General features: G+C 45.4%; 1 protein-coding gene across 1 annotated transcript in view; it reads right to left on the minus strand.

The window, feature by feature from the left end:
* Positions 1-11,911, minus strand: part of cimip2b (ciliary microtubule inner protein 2B) — a 35,015-nt gene extending 23,104 nt beyond the window's left edge. Inside the window, exon 1 of the mRNA XM_085973650.1 lies at positions 11,746-11,911. Coding sequence (XP_085829776.1) covers positions 11,746-11,843 — 98 coding nt within the window. The 5' untranslated portion in view covers positions 11,844-11,911. The remainder of the gene's footprint in view (positions 1-11,745) is intronic.
* Positions 11,912-12,133: the final 222 nt, after the last annotated feature.

Raw genomic sequence — 12,133 nt, forward strand, 5'->3', positions numbered from 1 at the left:
CGCAATTTGCAGCCTCACCTGCCTGTTCAGGTGCACGTAAAAGATCCCATGGTACTACTTCGAAGAAGTGGAGAGAATTCATATGGTGCCCATGGCAACATTCATAAGAACATAAGAACATAAGAAATAGGAGCAGGAGTAGGCCAATCGGCCCCTCGAGCCTGCTCCGCCATTCAATAAGATCATGGCTGATCTGATCCTAACTGCCAATCTACTATCACAGAACCATCTCCTGAATCTAACAGAATTAGACACACGAAAGAGGAGCAGGATCAGGCTACACGGCCCCTGGGCCCGCTCCGCTACCCACAGGGCCATGTCCGATCCGAACCTAGGCTCATGTCCAAATTCCTGCCCGCTCCCCGTAACCCTTAATTCCCTTTACTTCTAGGAAACTGTCTATTTCTGTTTTAAATTTATGTAATGTAGCTTCTACAGCTTTTTGGGGCAGCATATTCCATGGACCTACCACCCTCTGAGTGAAGTAGTTCCTCCTCATCTCAGTTTTGAAAGAGCAGCCCCTTATTCTAAGACTATGCCCCCTAGTTCTAGTTTCACCCATCATCGGGAACATCCTCCCCACATCCACCCGATCCAACCCCTTCACAATCTTATATGTTTCAATAAGATCGCCTCTCATTCTTCTGAACTCCAGTGAGTAGAGTCCCAATCTACTCAACCTCTCCTCATATGTCCATCCCCTCATCCCCGGGATTAACCGAGTGAACCTTCTTTGTACTGACTCGAGAGCAAGTATGTCCTTTCTTAAGTATGGACACCAAAACTGTATGCAGTATTCCAGGTGCGGTCTCACCAATACCTTGTACAACTGAAGCAATACCTCCCTATTTTTATATTCTATCCCCCTAGCAATGAAAGCCAACATTCCATTGGCCTTCTTAATCACTTGCTGCACCTGCATACTAACCTTTTGAGTTTCGTGCACCAGGACCCCCAGATCCCTTTGTACTTCAGTACTTTCCAGTTTCTTGCCATTAAGATAATAACTTGCTCTACGATTTTCCTGCCAAAGTGCATAACCTCACACTTTCCAGTATTGTATTCCATCTGCCAAATCTCTGCCCACTTACTTAGCCTGTCTATGTCCCCTTGCAGGTTTTTTATGTCCTCCTCACTCACTACTTTCCCTCCCATCTTAGTATCATCTGCAAACTTTGATATGTTACACTCAGTCCCCTCCTCCAAATCGTTAATATAGATTGTAAAGAGTTGGGGACCCAGCACTGACCCCTGCGGAACACCACTAGTTACTGATTGCCAGTCTGAGAATGAACCATTTATCCCAACTCTCTGCCTTCTCTTAGATAGCCAATCCTCTATCCATGCCAGAATATTACCCCCAATCCCGTGATTTTTTATCTTAAGCAATAATCTTTTGTGTGGCACCTTGTCAAATGCCTTTTGGAAGTCTAAATACACTACGTCCACTGGTTCCCCTTTATCTACCCTATATGTTACTTCCTCAAAGAACTCCAGCAAATTTGTCAAACATGACTTCCCCTTCATTAAACCATGCTGACTTTGTCCTATTAAATTATGATTATCCAAATGTCCTGTTACTGTCTCCTTAATAATGGACTCCAAAATTTTACCTACCACAGATGTTAGGCTAACCGGTCTATAGTTTCCAGCCTTCTGTCTACTGCCCTTTTTAAATAACATTACCGGTTTTCCAGTCTGCCAGGACCTTTGCTGAGTCCAGGGAGTTTTGGAAAATTATTACCAATGCATCCACAATCCCTACCGCCACTTCCCTCAAGACCCAAGGATGTAAGCCATCAGGTCCAGGTGATTTATCCGCCTTGAGTCCCATTATTTTACCGAGTACCACTTCCTTAGTGATTTTGATCGTGTTTAGCTCCTCCCCCCCATAGCCCCCTGTTTGTCCAGTGTTGGGATATTCTTAGTGTCCTCTACTGTAAAGACTGATACAAAATATTCATTCAGTGTTTTTGCCATCTCCATATTTCCCACCATTAATTTCCCGGTCTCATCCTCTAAGGGACCAACATTTACTTTAGCCACCCTTTTTCTTTTTATATAACTATAAAAACTCTTACTATCTGTTTTTAGATTTTTTGCTAATTTACTTTCATAATCTATCTTCCCTTTCTTAATCAATCTTTTTGTTATTTTTTGCTGTCTTTTAAAGTTTTCCCAATCCTCTATCCTCTCACTAGATTTGGCTACCTTATATGCCCTTGTTTTTAGTCGAATACTATCCTTAATTTCTTTACTTAGCCACGGATGGCTGTCTTTTCTTTTACACCCTTTTCTTCTCAGTGGAATATTTTTTTTTTGGAAGTTGTAAAATAACTCCTTAAATGTACACCACTGATCATGTATCGTCTTACCCTTTAATCTATTTTCCCAATCCACTCTACTCAATTCTGCTCTCATACCTTCATAGTCTCCTTTATTCAAGCTTAGCACGCTTGTTTGAGATCCAACCTTCTCACCCTCTAATTGAATATGAAATTCAACCATGTTATGGTCACTCATTCCAAGGGGATCCTTTACTAGGACATTTTTAATTAATCCTGTCTCGTTACACAGGACCAGATCTAAGATTGCTTGCCCCCTGGTCAGTTCAGTTACATACTGCTCAAGAAACCCATCCCTAATACACTCAATGAACTCATCCTCAAGGCAGCCCTGCCCAATTTGATTTGTCCAATTAATATGATAGTTAAAATCCCCTATAATTATAGATGTTCCCTTATTACAAGCCTCAACTATTTCCTGATTGATACTCCGTCCAACAGAATTGCAACTGTTCGGAGGCCTATAGACTACGCCCACTAGTGTTTTTTCCCCCTTATTATTCCTTATCTCCACCCAAACTGTTTCATTATCCTGATCTTTTGACCCAATATCATTTCTCTGTAATACAGTGATTCCTTCCTTTATTAACATAGCCAGCCCACCTCCCCTTCCTTCCTGCCTGTCCTTCCTGATCGTTAAATAACCTGGTATGTTTAATTCCCAGGCATTGTCACCCTGCAGCCATGTTTCTGTAATGGCCACAAGATCATACCCATATGTAGTTATTTGTGCCATTAACTCATCTATTTTGTTACGAATGCTACGTGCATTCAGATAGAGAACTTTCAAATATGTTTTGTGACACTTAGTTCCTGCTTTTGCCCTTTTTATTACTTTACCTTTTACTCCATACCTTCTGCCCCTTCCTGACATGCTCTGGTTTTTAATTTCCCCACTGCTACCTAAGTCTATGACCTTCTCTGTTGTCATTTTTATTATTTGCTCTCTTGGAACCTCCCCCCCACTAGTTAGTTTAAAGCCCTCTCTACAGCCCTAGTTATATGATCCGCCAGGACTCTAGTCCCAGCACTGGCCAAGTGAAGCCCGTCCCAACGGAACAGCTCCCTCCTGCCCCAGTACTGGTGCCAGTGTCCCAGGAAGCAAAACCCATTTTTCCCACACCAGTCTTTGAGCCACGCATTTAACTCTCTAATTTTATTTGTCTTAGCCAAATTTGCTCGTGGCTCAGGTAATAATCCAGAGATTATTACCCTTGAGGTTCTGTTTTTTAATTTGACCCCTAGCTGTTCATACTCCTTTAACAGAACCGGCTTCCTAGTCCTATCTACGTCGTTTGTACCAACATGGACCACGACAACTGGATCCACCCCCTCCCACTGCAAGTTTCTTTCCAGCCCAGAGGAGATGTCCTTAACCCTGGCACCGGGTAGGCAACACAGCCTTCGGGACTCTCGCTCTCGGCTGCAGAGAACTCTATCTATCCCCCTAATAATACTATCCCCTACCACTACAACATTTCTAGTTACTCCCCCCTCTTGAATGGCCCCCCGTTCCACGGTGCTGTGGCCAGATTGCTCATCCTCCCTGCAGTCCCTGCTCCCGTCCCCACAGGGAGTAAGAACCTCGAACCTGCTGGACAAGAGCAAGGGCTGCGGCTCCTCCAGCTCTACCTCCTGGATCCCCGTACCTGCCTCACTGGTAGTCACACCGTCCTGTCCCTGACCATGGGCTACATCTGAATTAATTAACTTCACAGGTGTGATCACCTCCTGATACACAGAGTCCAGGTACTTCTCCCCCTCCCTGATGTGTCACAGTGTCTGAAGCTCAGACTCCAGAAAACTGGTTTCCACTGCCCGCTGTGCCAATTTACTCCTACTGCAGTGTAACCTTGTTTTACTCTTCTTAAACGAACAGAATCCCAAATATTTAACTTTTCCCCTTTACTTAAACTGCTTAAGTAATCTTATCAAGAATGATTTAAAGAGAAATAACAATTAAAGAACTCTCACACTTACCCAAACTCACAGCACTCTCTGCTGACTCGCACTCAGTGCTTGCAACCAACACCACCAGAGATTAATTTGCTCTTTGTAGGACTTTGCTATGTGCAAATTAGCTGTTCCCTTTGCCTACAAAATGGTAATGACTATACCTTGAAAGTTCGCTGTGAATTTCTTTGGGATGTCCTGAGAAAGTGAACATTGCTATATATATATATATGCAAGTCTTTTTTTCTTTCTGTGCTCTCAGTCCAGATTAAATAGTCTGCTTACATCTACTAGACAAGTTATGCTGCATGTTTTGTGTCACTGTAATGTGGTTTCTGCATTACAGTAGGACAAGATATGCAGTATAACTGAAGCCAAACTGGGGTTAGTTTGGAACTGACCGTTAGCGATGAGATACAATAAAGGGGTAGTCTTACATGTTTTTGGATCACACAGGCTGCAGCATAATTACAAACAGTGCAGAATGTACACTTTAAACGATAATTAAGCCATCTGCACATTTTTATTATGAGTAATAAAAACTAAACCCAGGCACTTCTTGGTATTTTACTGTTGTGAAATGTGTTCCCAAATGTGTGTTACACATTCTAAAAGGAAGGATAATTTTATATATTTTCTTAAATGTACTTGATGTAGAAATTCTGAGTGCTAAAATTCCTGTAAATTGCAATTCATACAAATAGAGTTATACAGCACAGAAAGAGGCCCTTCAGTCCATCGTGTCCACACCGGCCATCAAGACCCATCTATTCTAATCCCATTTTCCAGCACTTTATCCGTAGCCTTGTATGCTATGGCATTTCAAGTGCTCGTCTAAATGCTTCCTGAATGTTGTGAGGGTTCCTGCCTCTACCACCCTTTCAGGCAGTGAGTTCTAGATTCCAACTACCCTCTGGGTGAAAAAGTTTCTCCTCGAATCCCCTCTAAACCTCCTGCCCCTCACCTTGAATCTATGCCCCCTGGTTATTGACCCCTCTACTAAGGGGAAAAGTTCCTTTCTATCTACCCTATCTATGCCCCTCATAATTTTGTACACCTCAATCAGGTCCCCCCTCAGCCTTCTCTGCTCTAAGGAAAACAACCTCAGCCTGTCCAGTCTCTCTTCATAGCTGAAGCGCTCCAGCCCAGGTAACATCCTGGTGAATCTCCTCTGCACCCTCTCCAATGCAATCACATCCTTCCTCTAGTGTGGCGACCAGAACTGCACACAGTATTCCAGCTGTGGCATAACTAGCGTTTTGTACAGCTCCATCATAACCTCCCTGCTCTTATATTCTATGCCTCGGCTAATGAAGGCAAGTATCCCATATGCCTTTTTAACCACCTTATCTACCTGTCCTGCTGCCTTCAGGGATCTATGTACATGCACACCTCTGATCCTCTGTCCTTCCTAGGGTCCCACCATTCATTGTGTATTCCCTTGCCTTGTTAGTCCTCCCAAAATGCATCACCTCACAGTTTTCAGGGTTAAATTCCATTTGCCACTGTTCTGCCCATCTAACCAACCCGTCTATATCGTCCTGTAGCCTGAGGCATCCCTCCTCGCTATTTACCACGCCACCAATTTTTGTGTCATCTGCGAACTTACTGATCATCCCTCCTAAATCATGAATGTACACTACAAACAGCAAAGGACTCATGAGTATATTGCATTCATGTGGCCCAAACTGGTTAGACTTTAGTGAGGGAAGATTCAGTTGAGACAAATCTTAATGTGATGGAATGACAGATGAAACAACTGCCTAGAAATTGGTTTGCCCCCAAAAACGGGCGCTGGAATCGCGATACGCTAGCAACCCATGCCCATTCGGAGGACTGCAGGCAGCACACGAACTTCGTGCTGCCTGCTCATTTGCATGATTGTGGCGTTCAGCACTGAATGCACGGCTGAGTGGCTGAATACTCAGCAGGGAGTCCAAGTTCATATGAGGCTAGCACCAGTTAAAACTAGCCTGCACTAATTAAATGCATTCTGCCCCTCTTAAAGGGGAGGTGCATTCTACCTGCAGATCATAATTGAACTGGCTGAGGAAGACAGTGCAAAAATTCAATTCATGATGGCACAACAGGGGAGATATTGTGTACCAAGGTTCTCCGATGCTGCACTGGAGGCCTTGGTGCAGGAGATCAACTCGAGGAGAGAGGTCCTCAATCTACAGGGGGCCAGGAGGTCCTCCAGGCAACAGACAAAAGTGCAATGGGGTCAGATAGCCAAAGTGGTGAATGCCAGCAGTGTTTCCCCGAGGACGTGGATGCAGTGCAGGAAGAAGTTTAATGACCTCACACGAGTGGTCAAGATCAATGAATTCACGTTCAAATGCTACATCCCACCATCTGCACCACTAGCCTCACACACTGTCCAATGCACCACACCCCCATCACTCATCTACCAACAATCTCTACCAAACATGATTCATATCTCACATTGATAGCTTCACTTCACCCTCACACATTTACCACTGCTGAAAGCCTCACACCCACATCTCACAGCTTGCACAAACTGACAGTTGTTCAACCATGACAGGCACATCACCCAAACACATTGCACCACACTCACTGACACACTTCCCTTTCTCTTGCAAGAAAAGTTGACACATAACTGGCGCCAGCAGCAACTAATCGATGGGGGACAGGATCGCCTGCATCACCTCACCCCCTCGGAGGAGATGGTGCTGGCCATTCTTGGGAGGGGCGTGGCTGAGCCCGTGGCTAATGGCAGGTCTGAAAGAGTACAAGATGCCGGTATTTTCATACGTTATCCTCCTTCTCACATCCCACTTCCCCCACATCCCACAATCTTTTCTGATTGACAATCTGCACATGGTGTAAGCATGCACCTCTTGCTTCCACCCCCCCCCTCACCACAGCCCTATTCTTGTGCTTTTCTCATTTCAGAGATCCAAGAAATCCAACCTGCCCAGCCAGTGGTTGTAGAAAAGGTTGGAGAGGAGAGTGATGATGAAGAATAAGCACCATCGCTCGATCTGACTCTTGCAGCCACCAGCTCAGATACTGGCACTGCGCAGAGTTTAGAGGTCAGCTTAGAGGCAGGATCTACACATGTTGAGTCACCGGGCACCAGTAGGCTACAGCCAGGGCAGGGGGAAAGGGTAGCGCAGGTGCCAAGTCCCCGGAGGGCAAGGTCGCACATGAGTTCTGCTGCAGAGGAGCATGGAGGAGTCTGGCACCAACCTTGCACAAGCTTGGAGCCCATCCTTTCCAGCATGGAAGGGGTGGGCAGATCCATTAGCACACTTGTGGACCGAACCACATGCAGTGTAAGATGTTTGATGTCTCAACTTCCATTGCAGCACAAGCACAAGCCACCCTACGGCTGAGTGCTGCAGTGGAACGTCTGGTTATGAGCTACCTTGTCCTGCAAGAGAGAGGGAAGTGTGTCAGTGAATGTGGTGCAATGTGTTTGGGTAATGTGCCTGTCATGGTTGAATAGCTGACAGTGTGTGCAAGCTGTGAGATGTAGGTGTGAGGCTTGCAGCAGTGCTAAGTGTGTAAGGGTGAGGTGAAGCTGTGAATGTGAGGTGTGAGTTGTGATTGATAGATTGTTGGTAGGTGAGGAATGGTGGTGAATTGAGCAGTGTCTGAGCCAAGTGGTTCAGTTGTAAGGATATGGCATTTGAGGATGAATTCACTAACCTTGACCACTTATTTGAGATCATTCAACTTCTTGCGGTACTGCATCCAGGTCCTCGGGACTACACTGCTGGCATTGACCAGGACGGCTATCTGCTCCCATTGCCTTCTCAGAGTTTGTCTGGAGGGCCTCCTGGCTCCCTGTAGATACAGGACCTTGCTCCTCCTGTCCACCTCCTGCACCAAGGCCTCCAATGCTGCGTCAGAGAATCTTGGAGCACACTCTCTGCCCTGTTGCGCCATCAGTACATCTTCTTCTTGTTCACACTCTGTTCCCCAGCCACTTCAAGCACCTGTTGCAGCCAGAAGGCACCTCTTCTTTAAGAGGTGCAGGCTGCCTTTAAGTAGTGCAGGCTAGCTTTAAGTGGTGTAACCTCACACGATCTTGGACCACCTGCTGAGGGGTGCTGCCACTCAGCAGTGGGTTCAGCGCTGGGCCGCATGCTACTATTATTTAAATTACCAGGCAGCATGAAGTTTAGGTGCTGCCTGCATTGGAAGGAACGGACGCGGGTTGATCGTGCATCACGATCCCAACGCCTGTTTTTGGGCCTTGTCCAATTTCTAGGCCTTTATCTCTATCTGCCCTATCTAATCATTAAATCATTTTAAATACCTCAATTAGATCACCCCTTAATCTTCTATACTAGAGGAATACAAGTCTAGTCTATGCAACACATCCTTATAGTTTAACCCTTTTAGCCCCAGTGTCATTCTGGTGAATCTGTGCTGCACCCCCTCAAAGGCCAATATATCATTTCTGAGGTGCGGAGGTAGGGAGGGAGGAACCTAAAACAATCACTATCACTAGAGAAAAAGTACTAGGCAAACTAATGGGACTAAAGGTGGACAAGTCCCCTGGACCTGATGGCCTGCATCCTAGGGTCTTAAAAGAAGTGGTTGCAGAGGTAGTGGATGCATTGGTTATAATCTACCAAAATTCCCTGGTTTCTGGAGAGGTCCCAGCGGATTGGAAAACTGCAAATGTAACGCCCCTATTCAGGAAAGGAGGGAGACAGAAAGCAGCAAACTATAGACCAGTTAGCCTAACATCTGTCATTGGGAAAATGCTGGAGTCCATTATTAAGGAAGTAGCAGCAGGACATTTAGAAAATCATAATACAATCAAGTAGAGTCAGCATGGTTTTATGAAAGGGAAATCGTGTTTGACAAATTTGCTAGAGTTCTTTGAGGATGTAACGAGCAGGGTGGATAAAGGGGAACCAGTAGATGTAGTGTATTTTGATTTCCAGAAGGCATTCGGCAAGGTGCCACATAAAAGGTTACTGCAAGAGCTCATGGGGTTGGGGGTAATATATTAGCATGGATAGAGGATTGGCTAACTAACAGAAAACAGAGAGTCGGGATAAATGGGTTATTTTCAGGTTGGCAAACTGTAATTAGTGGGTGCCACAGGGATCAGTGCTGGGGCCTAAACTATTTACAATCTATATTAATGACTTGGATGAAGGGACCGAGTGTAAGGTAGCCACATTTGCTGATGATACAAAGGTAGGTGGGAAAGCAAGTTGTGGGGAGGACACAAAGAATCTGCAATGGGATATAGACAGGTTAAGTGAGTGGGCAAAAATTTGGCAGATGGAGTATAATGTGGGAAAATGTGAAGTTATCCACTTTGGTAGGAAGAATAAAAAAGCAAATTATTATTTAAATGCTGTGGTACAGAGGGATCTGGGGGTCCTTGTACATGAAACACAAAAAGTTAGCATGTAGGTACAGCAAGTAATTAGGAAGGCAAATGGAATGTTGGCCTTTACTGCAAGGGGGATGGAGTATAAAAGTAGGGAAGTCTCGCTACAACTCTACAGGGCATTGGTGAGACCACATCTGGAGTACTGCATACAGTTTTGGTCTCCTTATTTAAGGAGGGATATACTTGCATTGGAGGCAGTTCAGAGAAGGTTCACGAGTTTAATTCCTGAGATGAAGGGGTTGTCTTATGAAGAAAGGTTGAGCACATTGGGCCTATACTCATTGGAGTTTAGAAGAATGAGAGGGGATCTTATTGAAACATATAAGATATGAGGGGGCTTGACGGGGTGGATGCAGGGAGGATGTTTCCCCTCGTGGGGGAATCTAGAACTAGGGGGCATAGTTTCAGAATAATGGGGCACCCTTTTAAAATGGAGATGAGGAGGAATTTCTTCTCTCAGAGGGTCATGAATCTTTGGAATTCTCTACCCCAGAGAGCTGTGGAGGCTGGGTCATTAAGGTGGAGATAGACAGATTTTTGATCTATAGGGGAGTCAAGGGTTATGGGGAGCGGGCAAGAAAGTGGAGTTGAGGCCAAGATCAGATCAGCCATGATCTTATTGAATGGCGGAGCAGGCTCGAGGGGCCAAATGGTCTACAGCTGCTCCCAGCTGCTCTGTCACCCCCGATCCTCTCTAACTTCTACCGCTGCACTATAGAGAGCATCCTGACAAACTGTATCACGGTATGGTACGGCAGCTGTAGCTCCCATGACCGGAAAGCCCTGCAGCGGGTAGTCAAAACTGCCCAACGCATTACCCGCACCCGGCTACCGACCATAGAACATATATATCAGAAACGCTGCCTACGGAGGGCACGGTCCATCATCAAAGACCCTACCCACCCCAGCCACAGTCTGTTCGCCCTCCTACCATCTGGAAGACGCTACAGATGCATTCGCACCCGTACGACCAGATTTAGGAACAGCTTCTTTCCCAGGGCTGTCATCCTACTGAACTCCACAAATAAACACTAAAGCCCGCACATCTGCCGATGCACTTTATTATGGTCATATTTATGCTAATATATATGTACAAATGTATGTTGAAATGTTTAAGTGTCCTAATCCAAATTGTACACTCTCGGGAGCCGCAAGCCTACATTTCGTTGTACTGCACTTGTGCACTAACAATGACAATAAAAGTTGATTTGATTTGATTTGATTTGATTATGTTCTTATGAACGCAGTACTCCAGATGCGGTCTAACCAGAGCTTTTTACTTACTGTAGCATAACTTCCACCCTTCTGTATTCCAGCCTCCTTGAGATAAAGGACAGCATTCCATTAGCCCTTTTGATTACATTTTGTACCTGTCCACTAATTTTTAGTGATTTCTGTGCATGAACACCTAAATCTCTGCTCCGCCACAGTTCCTAGCTCCTGACCATTTAGAAAATACTCTGATCTATCTTTCTTAGGTCCAAAGTGAATGCCTTCACACTTCCCCAAACGGAACTCCATCTGCCACAGTTTTGCCCATTCACTTAATCTATCAATGTCCTTTTGCAACTTTGTGCTTCCATCTACACTACTTACAGTGCCACCTAACTTAGTGTCAGCAAACTTGGATGCACAAACTCTCTGTTCCTTCATCTAAATCATTGATAAATATATTGAAAAGCTGAGGCCCCAGTAATCATAAGGACAGAGTCCGCTTACCGATTCCAATTATTTCAGAATAACAGTGCAGCAATAATTTTATCGTTTTGATCTGTGTGTGCGTTTTAAACGACTGTCGGTATTCATACTCCCGCTCCTGTCATGTCAGGCTAGTTGCCATAGGAACATTAAACACAGAATCGCCTCGGCTGCTGGGAATTTTTAAAAAAACGATAATTACGTGTGGAAAGGTTCATTTTAACCAAGAAACAAAACGGAATGCATCTGTCGTTCTGTGCCTGTCCTCAGACCGCGGAATGTAAAGTGCAGACCCGCAATTTTAAACATTCCTACACTTGGGTGCCGACCGCTCTCGACTCCTCAGTGAGCTCTCTCACTCACCCGGGAATATAGTGAGGATCCCGAGTCATCAAAAGCGGGCTCATTTTCGGTGGGTAAACGTTTGCCATCCCGAAGTAAGCGGCGAGTCTCCTCAGCATTAATAAGCCTCGACTGTTGTCAATGAATGGTCGTCGGCGGCTGGTCCCCGGGGCCGGGCTGCCAATGGGGGCGGGGATAAGGATACCTCAGGAGGCAAGGACTTCCCACAGGGACATCTCACACCGACCTGGGCCTTTTACAAGGAGCATATTTCCGAGGGAAAGGGGCAAGGATGTCCCAGAAAGGCATTCCTCACACCCAGGGGCATCCCAAATCATTACAAGGACATCCCAAAAACACAACTTAAAAGACACTGTAATACTGGGTCCCAAAGGGATGTAGGGGCACT

This window comes from Somniosus microcephalus, chromosome 2 (genome assembly GCF_052327205.1).
Source record: "Somniosus microcephalus isolate GS21.2 chromosome 2, FLI_Smic_1.0, whole genome shotgun sequence".
NCBI lineage: Eukaryota > Metazoa > Chordata > Chondrichthyes > Squaliformes > Somniosidae > Somniosus > Somniosus microcephalus.